The sequence below is a fragment of the Amia ocellicauda genome, chromosome 7, assembly GCF_036373705.1.
Source record: "Amia ocellicauda isolate fAmiCal2 chromosome 7, fAmiCal2.hap1, whole genome shotgun sequence".
Classification (NCBI taxonomy): domain Eukaryota; kingdom Metazoa; phylum Chordata; class Actinopteri; order Amiiformes; family Amiidae; genus Amia; species Amia ocellicauda.
In genome coordinates, this window is record NC_089856.1 from 27,472,925 (window position 1) to 27,496,360 (window position 23,436).

A 23,436-nucleotide genomic window follows, 5' to 3' on the forward strand; every position below is an offset into this window, starting at 1 on the left:
TTCAGCTGACATACGGCTTCTATCCTTTCTCGCATAGCAGCAAGATTATGTCCAGTGAAAACCAGAAAAAAACATTTACAAAATGGTCCTGGAAATCCTGCAGACTATTATGGTTTCCATCCACAGCTGTGAAAACAGCACTAGCCTTGGTTGATTTTACACTGGAACTTGGTGTGTGTCTGGTCTGCATGGTCCACAGGTGCATATATAACACGTTCAGTAAGAAAAGTATTTATACTAATGTATGTGCATGGGTGTGATTTTTATTACTTTATTGCTGTATTTATCATGTCAATTCTTATACTTCACAATACAATGTTACATTATTCCTGTGCCCCCTCCTCCCCTCTTATTTCTCTATTTGAAATACAAACTAGTCACCAAAGACATCAGCTCACATTGCCTTCAAAATATGGAACAATATATGTTCTGTTGGACTAAGAGGAAGTACAAAAGTCATTTGGTTATTTGGAAGAAAGTAAAACAGGAATTAAAGTCTTACAAAAAACAAGATACAGTAGTAAATATACAAAACCGTCAAGTTCTTCCCCGCAGTCAAAGAAACATGTAATTTATTCAATGTTACATCAAGAGCAGTTTCAGTGATAACATCATCTTTTTGTGCAAGGAGGAATCTGAAGGGGATGGAATCTGTTTCAATATGAGTACTCATGTCTGTGAGGAAAATGAAAAGTACTGCAGAAGACTGATGAGCAGGTTTTTTGTTGTATAGAAAATAAAACCCATAAGGACAACGTCTTGTACCAAGTTTTGCACCATGTTCATTATATTCTGTCCATTCATCTCAAGCTCTGCAATGGTATGGTGAGTTTATCACAGTTATAAACAACATCTATGTGAACATATGGAATAAATATTTTAGTGCAGCTGCATCACATGCAAAAAGCTGAAGGGTTCTGATTTCCAAAAGTGACTGATTATTTTGATAAAGAAAGAAGCTGCACTGTGTCTGGGATTTTTACATTTCTCTATATTTTTGGGGTATGGAGAACATTGACAGCTGATTAATATATCACTGGCTAGCTTTTGATTCACCATTGGTTCTAGCAGCATCAAAGATAGTACACCCATTCTGAGACAAGACTCTTACAGTTCAGTTGTCCCCTACTGCTACTGATAGATAACTAAGGACACAGATGGCCCATAATAACCACTCCTTAAACACCCTTTGAAACAAAGATTTCTCCTTACATTCTAGGATAATCTTTCTGGACATGTGCTGATAATTATATTGCTGATGAGGCATTGTTCCTCTTGTTTAGTCTGACCAGAGCCATTCATGTTCGAACAAACTGTTTGTGTCTATATCTTCACCTTTTGTATTCTGGTTGTTTGCCTTGGACCCTCTTCTTAATTTAAAAATAAACCATAAATATAAACCATAAATAATGGCCTAAACATACATGTCAGTGAAAATCACTTCTTCCTCTCGCTCTACTGATCTGTCTATGTCTATTCCACTTGACTCCACCATCCTCTCTCCCTCATCCACCAAAAGAGCTCAGGGTCAACCTTGGTCCCTGAGTTTCCTACTCTCAAGATCCTTCATCTTCTGCTTTTGCCATTTCATAATCTACAGATTAAGTAATTTTCTCACTTTCTCACTCTATTCATAACAAATATGGACTTTATATGCAAAAAGTTAATATACTTCACCACCTAAGCTATTGTTTGTGATGTTGTACAATGAAGTTCCTCACAGGTGATTCAGGATTGAAAAAGTTAATAGGTGAAAAAAAAACACATCAGAAAACTAACAACCTGTCTATTTGTGCCCATAGCCTGTACCATTTCCACTACAGTAAATATGCCATAAATGGGCAGAATGCAGAGATGGAGCTATATAAAAATGATGTTTCCACTGTTTTATGTTTGTTCATTTTGGCCATGACATTACTTGCAGTGTGATTTGCAGTGAATATTGCAAAGGTTAATCAATGGCTTCCACCTTAAGTATACAGCAAGCCTCCTTGTTATTTTTGGGCATATATTTGTAACTTAAACAGCACCAAGCTCCTGTCAGTGATTGGAGGACATTGGATCTTGTATGATTCCCTACAGACTATTATAATAGTCGTTAATAGATATTAAAAGACTTTCAATTCCCTACATACTGAAGAAGAAAAAAAACAACAAAGGAAAGAAAAGACAGCTTAAGATGTAGTAAATCCTCCAGACATAAAACATTTACAATGGGCCTGGTGTATTGTGTTTTCCCCTTTGTAACCACTTATGCTTATACTACACAACCTCCCTCATGTGACTTGTAATGCAGCAGGCACAGAATCTGTGTGGTTGGGGCAAATTATACTTGTAGATGTGTTAATATTTATACTTTTTTCCTTTTTCTTTTAAGACAGGAACAGTACTGAAACAGCAACCAAGACTTTTAAACAATGCTACATTTATTTGAATCTCTACTGTGAAGCATAATAATGCAGTCATGAAAATCATAGGATTGATTCAGTTTCAGCAGATCATTGCTATAGTTACTTTGGTATTTAGACTCATGTGAGTCTGGGATTCTTGCCATGAATCCTGGCAAGATTACTTTCCCTTGGAATTATTTTTTTAATCTCAGCTCAAATTTGTAATGAAACAGCACTTGTTTTATTTGGGTCTATTTTTTTAAAATATAATACTTCATCACATTTTTCTATATTAGAAGGATTGGGTATAAAGCTATAATATATACACACTATTCCCTTATTTCGATTTCCATAATTTGGAGGAGTCTGTTAATTGTAGCTCCTAATGTTTCCTTCAAATATATATATATATATAGTTGTATTCTTTGTAAGTGTCTCACATGTCATTGAACTTTTAAAAGTACAAATGTGACCTTATCTACAGTATGTACTTTAGCCCATTTACGGTGACTAGTATTCAAAAGGTCAACTGCATTATAAACATAAAAGCGGCAATTCAAATTCTCATAGTGTAGAGTAATACACACCTTGCAACAAGTTTTACAGTTAAGCAAAACTGAGCGTCTAACAGAATGGGCTTGTGCTGGTGCAGTCCTGATGTCCAGAGCTATCTGGTTCCAACACTAGAGAGCTAGATGGGAGAATGGGTGGGTGAGGCAGCTGGGAGAATGAGGGGAAGGTACAGCTATGCAACCAGCAGAAAATGAGCAGGGAGGACAAAAGACAAGGCATTCATGAGAAGAAAAAGCAGCTGTACCAGAACAATAGCTGAATTCATACATACATAGACAGTAAGTGAAAAGTCCAAAGCACAGGTGTTGAATGGAAGAAACAAGATAGAGAAAGTACTAAACAATACTAGAATCTTGGATGAGTTAGAGAGAGCAGGGTGCAGACACAGGGAGAGAGCAGGGTGCAGACACATGGACAGAGAGTTATAGTAATCGAATTAAGAAATAGCTTGAGCTGGGATGAAAACAGATGAGTCTGTTGAGGGACCCTCTACAATTTAACATCTCTTTACTAATTCAGGAATTCCAATGTATTAATTTAAATATAAGCAAAGTATAAAAACTCTAACAGGAGACAAACCAGGATGACAAAATTAAGGGAAGAAAACAAAAAAATAAAAATAACAAGGGGACTTGTTTTTTGTTTTTTTCCTACTACAAAAAATCTAATATTGTTGTCATTTTATACTGAACAAATAGTGCATCACTAATACTGTACAATATAATCCTCATTGGCATAAAAAACTATTCCTGGACATTTGTGCCAGTTCCAATTAACCAATTTCTTAATTCCAAAATCAAAGGCACACATAGTGCCATAGATCTTGAGGGGGAAAAGAGCATACATTTCTGAAATAAAAATGTTTACAAGACTGTTAAAGTGCAAAAACAAAAACCTCTAAAAAATGTCATGGATTGATCAGGAAGTCAGAAGTCCAAGGTGTAGATTTTGCCGCCCAGTATGTCAAGTAGTATGCATATCCAGGTTTGTCAACTTATTCTGGACAAAGGAATATCTTTTGATCATCACCTTGGTATTTGCATACATATTTATCACAAGTGATCTAAGTTCAAGAAGCCAGTTCCTCATTCTTTTACCAAGTACATTTTCCAAAATGTCAATGCGTGAGATTTGTCACAAAAAAAATAATGTGGTGGCAGAAACCACTCTAGCTGGTAAAACCAGCAGCCTGAGGGGGGTGTGCACATGTGTTCAGTGGGGGGGATATTTTGTGGTAAATGTGTGAGATTTTAGCAACAAGGTATAAGAGCGTGAGATGGAAAATATTTTTGTTTTCAGTATCAGCAATCTCTGGAGTCAGTTATTGGGGATAAAATCCTTCTCTCCATATAAAGGCACTGAATATCTCAGAGTGATATTTTGCTGCATACATACTCAGGAAAACATCTGAGAAATGCTTTTAAAATAGCAAGTGTTTATTTTATTTAATTCAAATAACACCACTGATACACTTGCCTTTCAGTAATTGCCTTTCAGTAATTATTTTAAGCTTATAATGTATGTAAAACACTCCCACCGTCCAAAGACATGACAGGTTGATTGGTCTCTCTGAATTGCCCTGTGTCTTTGTGTGTGTGTGTGTGTGTGTGTGTGTGTGTGTGTTGCCCAGCAATGGACTGGTGTCCTGTCCTGGGTGTGTTCCTGCCTTACGCCTTATGTCTGCCGGGATCGGCTTCGGCTTCCCAGCGACCCTCACCAGGATAAGCGGTTTTGAAGATGGATGGATGGATGGATAGATGTAAAACAGTGATTTGTATAAAACAGGGCTGTGGCTGTGATTAAAATCCCAATTGTTTGGGTTAAGTTTTAACTTGAAAGGTTAGTCACGTTCTTCAGCAATGTAGCTCATGTGAATGGTTCGGCCCTGAAACATTACGTTTTTTGCTTCTGTTGTATTGTCTTTCTCTCCTCTGCTCCAGAACACTCAGTACAAAGGGAAATTGTCTGTTTATTCAGGGTCACTGATAATATGGTACCTAAAAACACCTCTCCCTATGACATACATTTCTGTGTGTGTGCAAAACTATCACAGTAAGTAGGGCAGAAGATTATTGTTTTACGAACAGTGAACTGTAGCACAGGATCTTGTGTTTAACTGTATTAACTGAGTTCTACTGTGCATTAATGGGCTATACAGATTATACCAATTTTATTTTACAATGGGCTCAACTGGTACCCACATGTATGGAATGGCACAGTGATAAATAAATCAAATCCTGGAGTTAATATCACTGTCAGCAAGTTAAATACAGAAGTCTTTATTGTCTCCAGACAATGCATTTTCACAGGATTTATGTAATCCCACCTGCTCAGTTTTATACATCTAGGTGTTCCATCATGTCTTTTCTTGATTAATTATACACACATTTTAATTCTGTCCAAACAGGGAAAGGAACAAATGTTTAAAACAAAACAAAGCATGAAAAACTGAACTTTTAAATAAAGCTCTCAGATTACCAAAAGACTATTAAGTATAGTTATTACACATTTTCTGTTGTTATATTTTTGTTACTGAAGTGAAAAGTATTACAGTATAAATAACACCACACATGAAGAGTGCTAAACATATTTATTTTTGTATTAAGGACACATAATTAGATGACTTATCTGCCGTAAAAGTACTGAAACAACAGCCACGCTTATAGTCATTATTATCAAGATATACATGAAATTCGGAAAAGGTATTTGTAGAAAAAAAATCTTGCTATATTTATTTATACTGAACAAAAATATGAATGCAACATGTAAAGTGTTGGTCCCATGTTTCATGAGCTGAAATAAGAAATTATTCATACACAAAAATCTAATTTCTCTCACATTTTGTGCACAAATTTGTTTGCATCCCTGTTGCATCCATTTCTCCTTTGTCAAGATAATCCATTCACCTGACAGGTGTGGTTATTAATGCTGATTAAACAGCATGATCATTACACAGGTGCACCTTGTGCTGGAGACAATAAAAAGACACTTTAAAATGTGCAGATTTGTCACAAACTCAATGCCACATATGTCTCAAGTTTTGAGAGAGATTGCAATTGGCATGCTGACTACAGGAATGTCCACTAGAGCTGTTGCCAGAAATTTAATGTTCATTTCTCTACCTTATACCGCCTCCAACATAACCAACTCTAACCAGCCTCACAACTGTAGACCATGTGTAACCACACCAACCCAGGAACTCCACATCTGTGGGATCGTCTGGGACCAGCCACCCAGACAGCTGATGAAACTGGGTTTGCAAAAACCAAATAGTTTCTGCACAAAGTGTCAGAAACCATCACAGAGAAGGTCATCTCCATGCTTGTCATCCTCACCAGGGTCTTTACCTGACTGCAATACCTTTTTTTAAAGGTATCTGTGAACAACCTATATCTGTATTCGCATGTGAAATCCATAGATTAACCTTTCTCTGTGTTGAACACTCTTTCATACCTGGATGAAAATGGTCCTTCTACATTTTTGAAATTGTTGCATATTGTGTTACATATTTGTGTTTAGTGTATTTGCATCCCGTATGACATGGGGATAACCAAAGCATACATAAGTAGATTTATTAGAATAAAATAATCTTGTTGAATTGATGTCATACTGTACTGGGAGAGAATTACTTTAAAACTTCAAGGATGCTTGAATAAGAAAATTAATACACAAGAAAATAAATACATAATTAGACTGTGCTGCTTCAGCCTCTATATTGAACTTTGTCTTACAAAGAATGCAAAATGAAAAGAATAGACTACTTTTGAAATTCAGACTCCTCTCATAATCATTAAGCATGGCTGTTGTAGTCACTTGAAAAAAAATGTAGAAGAATACTTCTCAAAACATTTAGTTCATTTAATAAATGTAAGTGTAAGAAAATCACTAGAAATATAATTAAATATATTAAAATCAAATGGTGTGGTCCCACATTTGCTGAGAAATGCTGACAAGCAGCTAATCAATGTTTCCCAAAGTTAAGTGCTTTGAGAAGCATTATTGTAAGGATTGTACTGTATATCCAGCCAACACGTGGGTTGGTTAATTTGCATTCTTTTTGAAAAAGGGAGACTTTGTTGACACAGGTAATGTTCTGGAAAATGGTCAAATGGTCTTGCTGAACTTAGTTGTGGCATAATGTGTGTGTGTGTTTGTATGTGGGAAATGGGGGAAGACTTTTAAACATTCCTGAATTCTTAATCTGCAGTTCCTTTTCTTCTTTCTAATATGATAAAATATGAAATTACATTCATAGGCCTCTAAAAGAGAGATCGTGTATTTATGGAATTATGTATTGTAAAAACAAAGACACATTTTAATAAAGTCAGATAAAATGGAATAATAATGTTATCAGATTTGTGTAAATAATAATTGTATTTTCTACACTTTTTAATATACCTGACTGAAAACAAATCAGAGAGTTTTCAATCCATGTGGATTTAGTGTCTGATTACCATAAATGTAAAATTCTACAGTACTTTTTATTTACAGAAAAGGGAAGAAAGTCCAAATAAAAATTATGCGCAACCCACCAAAGCCAAAGTACAAACTTGACATAATTTTCAGAAGCCTCTTTCTGCTACTTATAAATAAACAGAACATGATAACGTAAAAGTTTGTATTGGTAAATATAGTTTTGATTTGGTCCCAGCCCTAGATTTACTACCACTATATAGATATAATTATAATAGAAATGTCTCAATAAATCTTACACAAAATAATAAATAGTTGTGAACTACATTTTCAGTAACTGACATGAATACTTGTTTTCACTTCATAATAAATATATCCTAAATCATCTGCCAAAAGTACATTAGGCAATCGTGCCTATAGGGGAATTATCAGAAATTCAGGAAGGAATTGTATCTTTTTGAGTATTATTGCAATATGTTAGTTTTTAACTCCTGACAAGCGTGTTGTGTTTTTCTTTCACAACTACTGCCTACTTAATTTTTCGTTCCTCTTGATGTTTTTCCCCTTATTATTTAATAATGCCTGATGCCTCTCTCAAACTAATAACCTAACTAAAGTGTCAGGTGTCTGATCTTGAACACACTAATCTTAACATTGTAAAATGTGAAGAACATAATGTTTTACTAAGTACATAATTATATTCCTTGTATTTTATTCTGGACTACGTGTGAGACACCAAATATGTATTTTAATCCTGCATATGGCAATGCCTGAACACTTTTGTGTGTCACTGGAGTGAATCATTATATAGAGCCTATACAGCAGGAACTTCATAGCAACTGTGGTACAGGTTGGGAGACTCCACTATCAGAAGGGTGGAATGGAAGAGGAGCCCTTGCATTCTTTTGAAGGATATCTACAGAGACAGCTTGCCCCTAGGCTAACAGAAGCTACTCTCTTTCTAAGAAGTTTTGCTGTTATCTGTGCCCCACCCAGGCCTAAGTCAGTCCTAGACGTGCCTTGGAATATTATACTGCAACATATGTTGAAGGGGATAGCAAACTCCCATCTGTCTGTTACAGATATAGCATGACTGTGATGCTTTCTGTACTAAGGTGCGTATATACACATACCTTACTCTTAAGTTTCTGTCACCATTCTTATAACCACTGTGAGGTTTCTTTTCTTTCTGGTCACTGCTGGTCAGCAACACAAAAAAACATTGTGTTTTTCTGTTCCTTGTGTTGTATTTTGAGTTTTATTTACACATTTATAGCTTTTTAATATATTTGCCTAAAGCTTTCTGATTGTTTTGTGTAGTATTTGTTTTAATTAAACCTGATGGTATTATGTACTCGTAGCACTGCCTTTTTGTAACATTATGTTCGGGCAGCTTTCAAAAAGTGTAACTGAAAAGCAAACACTGGCTATAGTTTTTGGATGGGGTCCCACATTGCCCCAGATCTTAAAAAATAAATTAACGATCCAAACCCCATGACTCAGCATGTCCAAACTTTGTTATTTGAGCTACACACCCACCATACTTGTGTGAAGAAGCAATAACGTCCACTTAATTTACATGTATGCCACGTGGTCTTAGTGTCTTTCTTCAACTAGTAGAACAAGAAGACTTTAAGTCTGAAATCTAAGTAACCTGTGCTTTAAACTAAATTATTACATTATTTTCATCTCTCCATCCCTCTCAGTCCTGATAAAATTCTAGTTTCCTTTCTGTGCATATATTATGGTGTTGCTAGGATCCTGTGTTATATACGTAGTTCAGTTCACCCAAATACTTGTAGTAAATATAACTGACTATTTGGACTTCCTTGTGCTGTAATCATTTTCACGATAGACAGAATCAAACACAATATTCCAGATGATGCCAAACTAATACATCACATCGATAGCACACTGGCATAAATGTTTTCATAAAAAAATGTCTCAAAGTCTAATTATGCTGAGAATCTAGATGTTGGACAGCAGCTATTTTAAATGTGTTTTTTTAACGTGCTATTTTAAGCCTCTGAATAAAGAAAAATCAGCTGCAAAATTTTAAATGCAAATACACTATGGGCTGGTTTCACAGATGCAAATAAGCACTCATTGTGGACCTAATGTAAGGTAGAGTAATCAAGGTCTGCAAAACCAGCCATGAGTTCTAGAAAGATCATTCTGTGTTACATAGTTTAGTGCATCAAAAGATCAATATATATATATATATATATATATATATATATATATATTTAATTATGTAAATGTGTGTGCTGATAATAAAATACAATGACACAATGGCACATTTTGTCAGCAATAACGTACCTGTATCTGTCATTCACTGACCGCTCCCTACTGCTGGATTAAGGTGTGAAAGCTCTTGTTTTGTTAAACCTGGACTAATACATATTTTGCAACCTTTTAGAAACCTGAGAAACTCAAATAATTCAAACATTTAAACATCAACATTTGTATTGTATGGTTCAGTATGTGTTCTGTATGTGTGTGAGTGTGGTGAGAGTGATGGTGTGTGTAAATTACACCACACACCCCCAAACATATACACACTGCCAGCTACATTATGTTAAAAGCATTACGCATCTTTCAGTGCTACTTGTTCAGACAGACAATGTATACAATATATTCAATTATGTAACATTATAATTATATCCAGGGTGACTTACAATTGTTACAGTGTATCACATTACTTTTACATACAATTACCCATTATACAGCTGGGTTTTTACTGGAGCACACAAGATAAAGCCCCGTGCTGAAGGGTACAACAGCAGTGTCCCCCACCTGGGATTGAACCTATGACTCTTCACTGCATTTGGAGCTCTAACCCCTACTCCACGCTACATTTAAAATATATTATACTGTAAATGCATTTTTTTTAAACTTTTTTAGGCATGGGCCTATTGTTTTTTATACATATTAACAAAGCTGTACAATCTGGTCTTCCTGTTGTTAACAGTGACCTCTGTTGGTTTAAAAAAAAATACAGTGGTTCTCAAAGTGTAGTGACAGTCTAACAGGTGATCCGCAGGCTGATGCAAATGCAGGTGGATTCAGAAATAATGACAATTTTTATACCTTTTGTTTCTAACATAAATTCATATTGTAATTATGATATTTAATAATAAAAAAATGTTAGGTAAACTACCCTTAAAAGAATAAAATAATTTTCTGTTTAATGATTTCATTTATTTTTATTTTTTACTGGTTAGTAAAAAGCTTTGATGCTGCACTCTGTTAAGACACACAATGCAGCACCACTATAAAACATTATAGCTGCATTAAAAATAAAAGTTTGTATGTTCTGGTAATATGAATAATTTTGTATAACTGCTATTTATAGAGCAGTGAATGTGTTTTGTTCCAGATCTGAGGGCCAAACAAAATTGAGAAACACTGATATCGTTCAAATCAAATGTTACCTGTTGTTATACATAAAGAAAATGTCTTGCTTGTTTGTTATTAATAATATTGCAATGGATATTAAATGTGTAAAACCCTAATTAAAGCCTTCTGTGAAATCTCATATGCATGTGTTTTACGTTCAGTTGATTTATAAAGATGGAACTAGGTGGTACTAGGAGGCGATGGAGTAAGATGGGAAAATGTCCTTCCAGTTCATGTGCAAGTGAATTCATCCAGAAATATTCACAGACTATTATTTTTGTGTTCTTTATTTTTCCCCCATATGTGTCTTATTTAGGGTTCCATGTGTGGACTTGAAATACAGGCCCTACAACCGTTATTAACTCAAGCCCTTTGTTGGTAGGATTGTCTCGGGAAACAAGGGCCTAGAGAATTAACTGTGGTATTTGTAATTGGTATGTGTGGGATCTCCCATATGCAATGCAGAGCCACACACATACAAAATAATAATAATAATTATCAGTACCCTTTTTGTGGAAAAAAAGCAGAAAGTATAATAAACAATCTGCAGGTATGGAGAAAATATTGAGGTTGAAGTAAAAACAAACAACTCATGTTTTAAGTTGATTACATAATTTTCCATATAAATACTAAACAAGGTACAATTCTCTTAAGACCACACAGCTAGATCCACACAAAGTAGCCAACATGGGGAGAACAGCATGATGTATCTTTACATTATACGTTTACCTTCCTTTGTGTACGTTTTCGTACAGAACAAAAAAAGATAAACTGTCACAATTTGTCTACGCTTTAAAACATGGATTTCGCCACATCCATGTAAACATCTACTAGTAGTAGTGGACGTAAACAAGAAAGTGCTGTTTGGGATTATTTTTATTACAATTGCACCAAAGACAAAAACAAATGCCTCGTATTCATGAATCCCACTGACATGGAGCTGAAAGTGAAAGGGAAGAAGTCCACTTACTTAAAGACACACCTCAAGAGCAGCCACGAGTAGGCCTTGGCAAACATGCAAAAAAGGATGCTGGGCAAAAATGCTCTAAGCCCTCTGCAAATCCAGAACAGAGGACCGTGCACTGGTCCTTTCAGAGACCTGATGAAGAGACCTCAAGGAGAGGGAAGAGGCATTGGTTAATGTGTTTCTTGAGACCGGGCTGCCGATCAGCCTCTGTGAACAGCTGTCGTTTCAAGACTTTTGCGCTGTATTAGCACCTAAGTTTAAAGTGCCACGATCTACACGGATCAGCAGTCTACTGTGCAGTCGTGTGGTGAGGGCACAGGCAATGGTCAAGGCTGCTGTGCAGACTGCCCGCAAGGTCACTGTGTTCTTGCCTCTTCTGACGCCACAATGAAAATAGCATCCAAATGTGGCAAAATGCTGGCACTGGAGGAGTACTCAGTGTATGGTTAATGCACTCCTGGAGACCAAGGCGGTATTGGATGAGGTTTTTGCAGAGCTTTGCATGGAAACCTTGCAAAACCTTGGAAACCTCATGAATGGTCCATGCTGGATGAACTCTCAAAGGTGTCTGTGCCTTTTTCCACGCTGGCAGAGCAGTGGGGCTTTGCATAGTGAACCTAGAGGCGCAGCTGCAGTCCAATTCGTTGTCAGAAGAGCTGAAACAGGTAGTGCTACTCTCACTTGTCGAGCTCTTTGTGTGCATTCTGGAGCCTGCGTTTGCAAGTTTCAATGCCCTGCCGGCAGCTGCTGCCAGGGGTGATGCTGGAGAGGTTAAGGTTTTTGGCCTCAAAGGTGGGCAGACAGCTCAGTGCTTCATCTGGGAAGGAACAAGTGGTCCAATATGAGCTTTCAACGTTCATGCTGGAAGTAAAGCAAAATCGGATCTTTACTGGGTCCTCTTTGGAGTTCTGGCAATGCATAGAGTCTCTTTACTCAAAGCTCACACCTGTCACCCAAGACCTCATTGTCGCTGTGGTGTCACAAATATTTACAGACCGCATCCTTTCCCTAAGTAGTCAGATCTCTTCTGTGCTCGGGAATGATACGCTAAAGTCCGTCGAGTAACAGATGTTCCTGAACTTAAATAAAAAAATATTGCATCATTAAATCTGCCTCTAATCTGTATCAACAGGTTCACTACACTGCATTATTGTATTGTTAGACAGGTATACAAAAATAAGGAATCAGCTCTTTCTTTCATAATCAGGCACAGATTAATGAATCAGTGTTTTTATAAAAGAAGATGGGCAGCAGAGGGCAGTGTAAGCATATTCCATGAAGTTCATGTGTTCAAGTCAAGTCCAGGAAAAGATCAGTCTATGCTTGTGAGTGTAAATTGTCTATTTATAGGTCTACTCTACTAAAATATTGATTTGAAAGAACTAGGGGCAAGATTAAACAAAACGTTGACCCACGTGCTTATGGAAAACTACAAATTCCTACCTTATAGCAGCTTATTTGTTCTCAGATGCATCTTTCATCTACTCAGGGTTTTAACTATGGTCAAATATATGTCTGCAGCCTGCCAGTGTGTGTGTGAGCAGTGAAACTATATTTAACCTGCCCTAAATTTCAATCATTCTTTATTTCAATAAAGACACAGTAACAATGACCTGACCAAAGTGGTGGAAAGAAATTTGTAATTATTTAGTTAATTAATATTGTTCTATTTGAGAATATGTAACTTTCAATGTTTTTTACATTCTTACTTTGTGTTCATAACGTGGAATAGGTTTGATCTGAAACCAGGCCTAAGTCTTTTTTTACATTAATTAAAAACTAGAACATTGGTTTCTTCTGCTGGGCCTTTTGTTGTGATATATAGGGAAAGCCATTTTTAGATTGAACTCTTTTTATTACAACTTTATTTCTTGTTACAACCTACATATTTTATCTGCATACAGATTATCATCAAACTCAGTGTTATGTATAATAATTTAATTATGAATTATTTATTAATTCATTTAATACAAAAACAGACCCACTCACATATTCATAACACTAAAACTCCCTATATAGGATTCTAGTATATCAATATACAAAACTCCTGTTTATAAAACAGAATAATAAAATTCACTTGCAAAACATAAATATTAAAAAAAATACTCTGCAAAATATAAATATTAATAAAATACTTCTGTAATTAAATAGATGTAAATAATATATAAACACTAAATAACAAAATATCAATTAAAACAAGTAATTTTGTTGTCATATTCCACCCCACAATAATACATTACTTGAAAGTAGAAAATAATTAGTTTTTCTTATATTATAAAAGAAGACCAAAATTGTCTCTTGCATTTACTAAACACATAGTATGTGACTAGAGTAACTGACAACAGTGACATGAAAAAGCTTGAATATCTGATTTCCTTCATCGATGATCTTTCTGCCAGGAGTCTATAAAACAATTTTTTCCACCTTTCTCCTAGAAAAAATGAACATATTTTAATAACAGTACTTTGTCCAATTGAAAGTTTAACAACACTGTCAGTGTTCATACAACCAATCAGAATTGATGTGGCCAAGTATAATTGAGGACTGTTTCTTCATATCGCCATAGACATATAAATGGGATGAAGTTCCATATAGAAATGTGTTTATCTAGATCCAAAGCTGCAGGGTCATCCTAAGGCTTGACCCTAAACACTCTGTAATAGCAAATGTTACTCCAAAAAATATTATAATTAATATTACTCATATTATTGTGTTTATTGTGCTGTGTAGATACAGTGATACAACTACAAGCTGTGTTTTGGTGAGGTAAACAAAAACAAAATAAGTTTACTTACTGCAAGCACTGAATTCTGGCCATTACCCAAGCTTTAGATGGATCATAGCAAAGGGTTCTACCTTTAACTGTGTGGAACCTGTAGATGAACACATTGATAGAGTGTTAGTAATTCAGTAAGTAGCAATTCATGTATACGTATATATATATATATATATATATATATATATATATATATATATATATATGTACATATTTAAAATCCTGACGATCACTTTAAAATAATACGTAGAGCATGTATTTGATTTTGGACGAATGCACATATATGTTCATTAACATATTTGAAAGAATCTGATTTTGTCTCTGTTGTTGCCCTTGTTGATAACAGTAAAATTGTTTTCAATTTATCTTTTAATGTGCTCGTATGTGCTTTTGGTGGGCTGAGGTTGCAACTGATATGCTACAAAACTCTAAACAATTTTATAAGTCTAGGTGTTGAGATGTTTTCTGTATGCTCAGAAGGTATTCGCAGCAATCGATTTGTACCATTATTAAACACACCCACACCCACACCAACTTTCTGTTTGTTTGAACTATTCAGGTTTTCATTGCTTTACACATTTGTAAGACAGGCACAATGTAATTGAACAAACAATTAATTCGGCTATATGAAATACATTCCATTTCAAATGTGTCAGACAACAAAAACATGATGACTTACAAAATCGCATCCATGTTGCAGTTTTCTGTCATTGACTGAATCGAATAACCCTTAATCAGTTTGCAGGGTAAAGGATTCTTCGAATATGAGAGACAACAGTCTGACCGACCTAAAAGAAACAAGTAAAGTAGAAGGAACTTTAGGAACAGGTGCAAGCGTAACATGAATTAATAATAATAATGATAACAATAATAAGTACTTTTTGAAAACAACAATGACATGTAGTTGGATTTATATGATCAGTAAAGGTATCTATGTAAACTATAGAAAATGTTAAGTATTTACCCTAAATATTGATATCTGTTTAAGCTAAATATGTATTTGTATCTTAAACTTACCTGCTTCTGTCCGTATGGCAAACAAGCTCAGAGTCAAAAGTCCCACCAGTGCCAGTGTGAAGGGATTATTTCTTGCCATTGTATTGAGTGTTTCAGTAAAGGCTACAATTTGATCTTCAAGTGTTGCTATGAACTTACCTAAGCTGAGGCCTCATCTTATATAGGCTTACAGTTCAGGTCGGAATTTCCACTGCTTTTAAAAAGAGGTTCTATTTTTTTTGTTTTCTGTGACAGAAGGCGTGTAAATGGAAATAGAATGACACCTAATTACTTCCTCCTGTAATGTTTTTCCAGATACATGTAATCGTTATTTGAACAATTAAATTTGAAGTTTAACAGAATCACAAAAAAGTCTCCACCCAAATCACAGATAGATTATATATATATATATATATGAGGTGAAGTGAATAACACTGATAATCTCGTTATCATGGCACCTGTCAGTGGGTGGGATATATTAGGCAGCAAGTGAACATTTTGTCCTCAAAGTTGATGTTGCCGACTGGGTCAGAGCATCTCCAAAACTGCAGCTCTTGTGGGGTGTTCCCGGTCTGTAGTGGTCAATACCTATCAAAAGTGGTCCAAGGAAGGAAAAGCGGTGAACCGGCGACAGGGTCATGGGTGGCCAAGGCTCATTGATGCACATGGGGAGCGAAGGCTGGCCCGTGTGGTCCGATCCATTAGACAAGCTACTGTAGCTCAAATTGCTGAAAAAGTGGCCTGGTCTGATGAATCACGAGTTCAAGGTATTGACTTGGCCTCCAGATTCCCCTGATCTCAATCCAATCGAGCATCTGTGGGATGTGCTGGCCAAACAAGTCTGATCCATGGATGCCCCACCTCGCAACTTACAGGACTTAAAGGATCTGCTGCTAACATCTTGGTGCCAGATACCACAGCACACCTTCAGAGGTCTAGTGGTGTCCATGCCTCGATGGGTCAGGGCTGTTTTGGCGGCAAAAGGGGGACCTACACAGTATTAGGCTGGTGGTCATAATGTTATGGCTGATCGGTGTATATATATATATATATATATATATATATATATATATATATATATATATATATTGAAATAATCTTTAATATACTGGTCGTCCTAGTGTTTATGTTTTATCAAGCAGGTTCAGTACAATTGTTTCATTGACAGAAGCAGTAATTAGTACAATATAGATACATACAATACATTCTTCTGAATTTCATAAGGTTGCAAATTTGAATTAAATGTGGGTTCAAAGTGACATTTCCTTTACGTCTATCTGTAATCAATGAAAATTCCTGCCACAGTACAAATAAAATTATGCAGGGGTTCCAGTGCAGGATTCCTATAGAAACATAGTTAAAAATAAATAAAAAGCCTAAAATAAATACAGTTCAATATAATCATAGTGGAAACCTGATAAATGATACCTGATAGGATAGAAAACTAACACATCAAATTCATTCCAGTTTACAGTATACCCATCAGTCAGAAAATGAACGTAGTGTATTGCAATATCTTTACTATTGGACAGATATTTGGACCGATAGTATGCCAGGAAAGTGAGAAACATTTATGCTTCACACACCAGCCTGGTCTATATTTTGACCAGTTATTTATTTAGCACAGCAATTTGGATACCTAGCTGGAATTGAGTGAGATTAAAATATTTGGATAAAATAATTCATAGCAAAAGGAACATATTTTGAAAAACTCAAAACCACTGAAATATGCTGAAACAAATATAAATAGTGATCTTTTTTGTTTTCATGGGTTTCCATTGTTATCCTTTACTAGGTATTCAAATTGGTTTAAAATACATACATACATACATACATACATACATACATACATACATACATAAAAAGGACACATTCTATATCGGAACAGTATAAATTCCATTGCCATAATAGTTAATCTTCCCATTGTCTAAAATTTGTTTTGTACTCCTATGATTTCATACTGACGTATTGCTCACTTCCTCTCCAGAGTCTCAGACAATAGATGCATGTCATAGGCAGGTGTGTCAAACAGAGGCATTGAAGCACCTTATTTAAAAACAGGATATTGGTTATTAGATATTTTTTGGATTACACAGTGCTTTTAATTTGAGTTACAGCTATGAAACCTTTATGTATATAATTTTTAGTTTTAACAAAGCTGTTTAACATGACTTTGGTTTTACTCAAATTAATCTGAAATTACAATGCTGTGTATTAGGGACTTTTCAATTAAGAAAAAAAAAATAGACCTACTACTACTATTACTTTTAATAATAATAAATGTTTATTTATTTATTATAGAAGACATTAATCTAGAGCATGGGTCTCAACTCAATTCCTGGAGGGCTGTGTGCATACTGTTCTTTATCCAGGTATTTTCTAATTACTTAATTCATCTAATTAATTATTCCACAAAATGTTTTTCTGTGCACAAAATGTAAAAGTTGTGTTTAATTCCGTGGTCGAAATGAAAACCCTCTTTCATCGAATATTGTTAATTTCGTAGCACAAAATATGTAAGTCCTTTCATGCACAGAATTATGTATGACACAAATGGCGACCATAGAAAGTGGGTTTCTGTTTCTGTGTTTCTTCTTCATTTTCTGTAGATTCTGATTTGGTAAATGCGACACTGCCCCCTATGCACGCATTACACCTGCGCATGTTCACAGAGGTACACACGGCACTCACATGCACATTCTAATATTTCTCTGCAGTATTTTGTTAGTCTCTATTATCTAATCTTGCATGCAATTCTGTAATTCATTGAAAGGGAGACGATCTTAATTGTCAACTGGGGTGGAAATGTTTCACTTGGGAAAATGTGAAGAAGTGACATCACAATCACAATTAGCCCTTTAGCATTTCGTATATCCAGGGTGACTTACAAAACATAAACACAGGACAAAGTGCAAAAATACAGTTCAGTACAAGGCATCAAACATTACAAATTCAGATTTACATAATACAAAGCAATTCAAAGCATAACACATTTTACAAATTCCAATTTACACAAGTGAATACAATAAATGAGGTCATACATCCTGTAAAGTAAAAGCTAAGTGCAGACAAGATGTTAGGTAGACCTCTGTAGGCTGCTGGGGATAAAGTCCATCAGGACCTCAATCTACCATCCCCAGATAGACGGCTTAGTGGAGCGCTTTAATAAAACACTAAAGAACATGATCTGTAAGTTTGTGAGCACAGACGCTCGGGACTGGGACAGGTTATTGCCGCCCCTTATTGTTCCCTGTATGCGAGGTGCCCCAGGCATCCACCGGCTTCTCTCCCTTCGAGCTGCTGTATGGGAGGCGGCCGAGGGGCATCCTCGGTTTAATAAAGGAGGACTGGGAGGCGACCGCCCCCTCCCGGACCTCTATGGTACAGCACATCCTGGACCTGAGAGATCGGCTATCGGCACTGGGGAAACTCGCACAGTCGAATCTCTTACAGGCCCATGAGCGACAACAGCGCTTGTACAACAGGGGAGCCCGGTTACGATCATTCACCCCGGGGGACAAGGTACTGGTGTTACTCCCAACTTCAACATCTAAACTGCTGGCTAAGTGGCAGGGGCCCTTTGTGATCACACGCCACTTACGGGATGTTGATTATGAGGTGTGTCGCCCGGACCATCAGAGGGAAAAGCAGATCTATCATCTCAACATGCTGAAGAAGTGGCGAGAGGAGGAAGCATTGTGTGCTTCTAGTTCCTCCCACAATAAAGAGTCTGAAGCCGCTGTTTCTGAGGTTCGCCTTTGAACCCAATTTAACAAACACCCAGAAAAAGCTGGTTAGCTCTTTGTTGCGCCGCTTCCAGTATGTCTTTTCTCACTGACACGAGCTCACACCTCTCATTGAACACCACATCCACACGGCACCGGACACCTGCGTGCGTGTGAAATCCTATCGTACCCCCTACTATAAAAGGCAGGCTGTCAATGAAGAAGTGCAGAAGATGTTGGAGCTGGGAGTCATTGAGAAGTCACAGTCAGAGTGGTGAAGCCCTATTGTTTTGGTCCCTAAGCCTGACGGCAGCACTAGATTCTGCGTTGATTATAGCGATTATAGGTGTCTGGGTTTGATGCCTATCCGATGCCCCGTGTGGACGAGTTGCTGGAGCGGCTGGGCGCTGCTCACTTTTTCACGACACTGGACTTAACCAAGGGATACTGGCAGATCCCCCTCAGTCCAGGGCCCCGAGAGAAAACCGCTTTCTCCACTCCTCGAGGTTTGTACCAATTCCGCACTATGCCTTTCGGGCTGCACGGGGCCCCGGCCACTTTCCAACGGCTGATGGACTGTGTGCTCCGACCCCACCAACAATATGCCTCTGCGTACTTGGATGATGTGGTGATTTTCAGTAAAGACTGGAATAGCCACCTAGTCCAGGTCGCAGCTGTGCTCCGGTCCCTTCAGCAGGCGGGGCTCACGGCAAACCCGGGCAAGTGCGCAGTTGGGAGGAGGGAGACCAAGTATCTGGGGTACCTCTTAGGAGGGGGGCAGGTACGGCCAGTCATTGACAAGGTGACCGCTATCGCCTCCTGTCCACCTCCTAAGTTGAAAAAGGAAGTTCTGCAGTTTTTGGGATTTGCTGGGTATTATCGCTGGTTTCTGCTGGACTTTGCCACCCTGGCATACCCCCTGACCGAACTGACACGAAAAGGTGCTCCAGATACGGTCCAGTGGACAGTGCAGTGCCAGGTGGCTTTCCAGGCGATTAAGGACTGCCTCTGCCAACATCCTGTCTTGAAATGCCCTGATTTTTCTCTTCCGTTTATCTTGCAGACTGACGGCTCGGAAGTTGGAGTGGGCTCGGTCCTGTCCCAGAGTGTTGGGGGTCAGGAACACCCGATCATCTATTTGAGCAAAAAACTATCGCCCCAGGAGTGTAAGTATAGCACCATCGAGAAGGAGTGTCTCGCCATCAAGTGGGCTGTGGAGACACTCCGCTACTACCTCCTGGGGCGCCCCTTCACCCTGGAGATGGACCACGCCCCCCTGCAGTGGCTGCACTGCATGAAGGACTCGAATCACCGCATCACGCGGTGGTATCTCGCCCTGCAGGACTTCAACTTCCGAGTGCGTCACCGCCCCGGCCCCCAGCACCTCAACGCTGACTTCCTCTCCCGTCCTTTTTCCTCCCCTTCCCTTGTCCCATCCTCTTCTTCCTCCCTTTTCTCTAGGACCGCCTATCGGGTGGTCCTTTTCTAGAGGGGGCGCGCTGATTGGGTGCTCATTGGCTGCAAGCCTTGTTGTCGCCTGGAGGCAATGAGCACCGAAGCGATTGTGACATCAGCAGCAGCTGTGCTTCATCTATTTATTCTCTCTCTCGTCTCCCTAGTAGGAGAAGGTTGTCCGGAGAATAAAGGACAGAAGTCCAGTCGACACAGCTGCCCTGAACTCCCATTTGTGTTTTGTTGCATCAAGAAGACGATTTGTGTTTTCCCGAACCCTAACTAAAACCCTGATAACGTCGGCAACCCAAAGACTCCCTCTATTTTTGCCCGGCATTCACAGAAAGACTTGGAAATCTTGCAGGATTGTGGCTCTCTGGGACCAGGGTTAGCCACCCCTGCTCTAGACCCTCGTAAGCCTTGCCCTTCTTTGAGGGCTATGTGGTCATTGTCCAGTCCACTTGAAACTGGCCAGCATCTGCTCCTGCGACTTCCAGGCAGGCAGGCGCAATGTATGCAACAGCGGGGGTGGACCAGAAGGGCCTGGGATCCTTTCCACCTATAGGAGACTCAGTGACCAGACTGTTAAAGGCTAATGCTTTGTTAGGCAAATAAACCCTTTGTCCTAACAAACAGTGCAGGACCACGAACACTATGCTCAAAAAAGCATACTCGGTCGAGACTTCAGCAGTCTGAGCAGCCAACGCACAGGCCATCCTAATCCTCTACATGGGACACCTGGCGGGACGAATGAGGGAGTGACACAAGAGACATGAGAGACATAAGAGAGTTCAGGCTGCTCATGTCCCATACACCTGAGGAGAAAGGACGCTGTCCAAGTAAAGATTGCAGCATCGCAACCAAATGTAGTGACTAGTGCTCTCACTTTAACATTATTTTGTTTACAATTCTATACATTTTGCTTTCGATTGTTTTATTTTTGATGGAATATCAATTTTTTCTCAACTTTATTTTAATATATTTATTATATATTTTTTTATTTTTAATTCGTTACTTATGGTGCTAATTTGAGCCCATACATTTTCTACACAGACTGTAGGCATTACAAAAGCAGCCACAAGGAGGCCTTCACATATGTGCAAGAAAAGGATGCTCTCAGCCCTCTGCAAATCCAGAACAGTGCATCATGCACTGATCATTTCAGAGAGCTGAGGAAGATGAGTGCACTGATCTCAAGGAGAGTGGAGAGGCGTTGGTGAATGTGTTTGTTGAGACCCGGCTGCCGATCAGCCTCTGTGAACAGCTGTCATTTCAAGACTTTTGCGTTGCATTAGCACCTAAGTTCAAAGTGCAGCGATCTACATGGATCAGCAGTCTACTCTGCAGTCATGCGGTGAGGGCACAGGCAATGGCCAAGGCTGCAGTGCAGACTGCCTGCAAGGTCACTATGTTTGTGGACAGGTGGGTCCAGAAGGGGCAGGCAGCAGCCGTTCTGGGCATCTCTGCCTGCTTCTACAATCCGTCTGCAAAGCAGGTGCAAAACGTCCTGCTCCACATATTATCACAGCTCAGTGCATCATCTGGGAAGGAACAAGTGGTCCAATATGAGCTTTCAACGTACATGCTGGAAGTAAAGCAAAATCGGATCTTTACTGGGTCCTCTTTGGAGTTCTGGCAAAGCACAGAGTCTATTTACTCGAACCTCACACCTGTCGCCCAAGACCTCATTGTCGCTCTGGCATCACAAACATTTACAGACCGCATCCTTTCCCTAAGTATTCAGGTCTCTTCTGTACTCGGGAATGGTACGCTGGAGTTGTTCAAGCAACGTATGTTGCTGAACTTAAATCAAGAAATATTGCATCATTAAATCCACCTCTAATCTGTATCAACAGGTCCACTACACTGCATTATTGTATTGTTAGACAGGTATTTTTTTTCATGATCATGCCCAGATTAATGAATCAGTGTTTTTTAAAAAGAAGAAGATGGGCAGCAGAGGGCAGTGTAGGCATATCGCATCAAGTTAATGTGTTCAGGTCAAGTTCAGGAAAATATCAGTCCATGCTTGTGAGCAGGGGCGGACTGGGACCGAAAACAGCCCTAGACTTTTACCCACAAAGGGGAGGGGGGGAGGTGCTGGCGAAGTGGGGTTCGGGAGGGGGGGGTGGGATGTTACCGACTAAGTGATGTCCGGGTTGGGGGAGGGTGCGGGCGAGCATGTCCATGGGGGGTGGGGGGTGTTAAAGTACAGTCCGGAAGGGGAATTGGTGCTGCCGGCCCAGTACTATCCATTGAGTGGGCCTGCCCACAGATATAACAAAAAAAAAAGAAAAGAAAAACAGCCCACTGGATGACCGGCCCACTGGGAATTGTCACTGTGCTCCAGATGGCCTGTCCACTACTACTTGAAAATAATTATTCAGTATTCATTGGAGAGCATCTAACATCTATAACTGATACACAGATTTAATATTAACCTAAAGGCCTGGCCCCTGAATGGGTTCACTTGATAGTCTGGGGTCTGTCAGACATGGTAGTAGCCACTATTCAGTGTGCGAGAGCTCCCTCTATGAGTTCTCAGTATTCCTACCACAGGCGAACATTTCCCACCTGGTGCCAAGACGGGGGTCATGACCCAGTTAATTGCCCCATCTGGGTCCATTTCTTGTCAATAGGCCTATTGACATCCTCCTCCCTTCTCTTCGGAGGAAGAGAGTCAGCTTCACCTGCTCTGCCCTGTTTGGGCCCTCAGATGCTATTTGGAACGCACTCTGACAGTCG

The 23,436-nt window shown here is 38.6% G+C and overlaps 1 protein-coding gene across 1 annotated transcript; it reads right to left on the reverse strand.

Moving 5' to 3' along the window:
• Positions 1–13,628: 13,628 nt before the first annotated feature.
• On the reverse strand, positions 13,629–15,710 carry LOC136754066 (C-C motif chemokine 20-like). The gene is made up of 4 exons (XM_066710404.1): positions 15,536–15,710; positions 15,198–15,306; positions 14,538–14,615; positions 13,629–14,173 (listed from the first exon to the last, which is right to left on the reverse strand). Exons 1-4 carry the CDS (start codon positions 15,612–15,614, stop codon positions 14,146–14,148), a joined length of 294 nt encoding a protein of 97 aa, XP_066566501.1. The 5' UTR covers positions 15,615–15,710; the 3' UTR covers positions 13,629–14,145.
• Between the last annotated feature and the right edge of the window lie 7,726 nt (positions 15,711–23,436).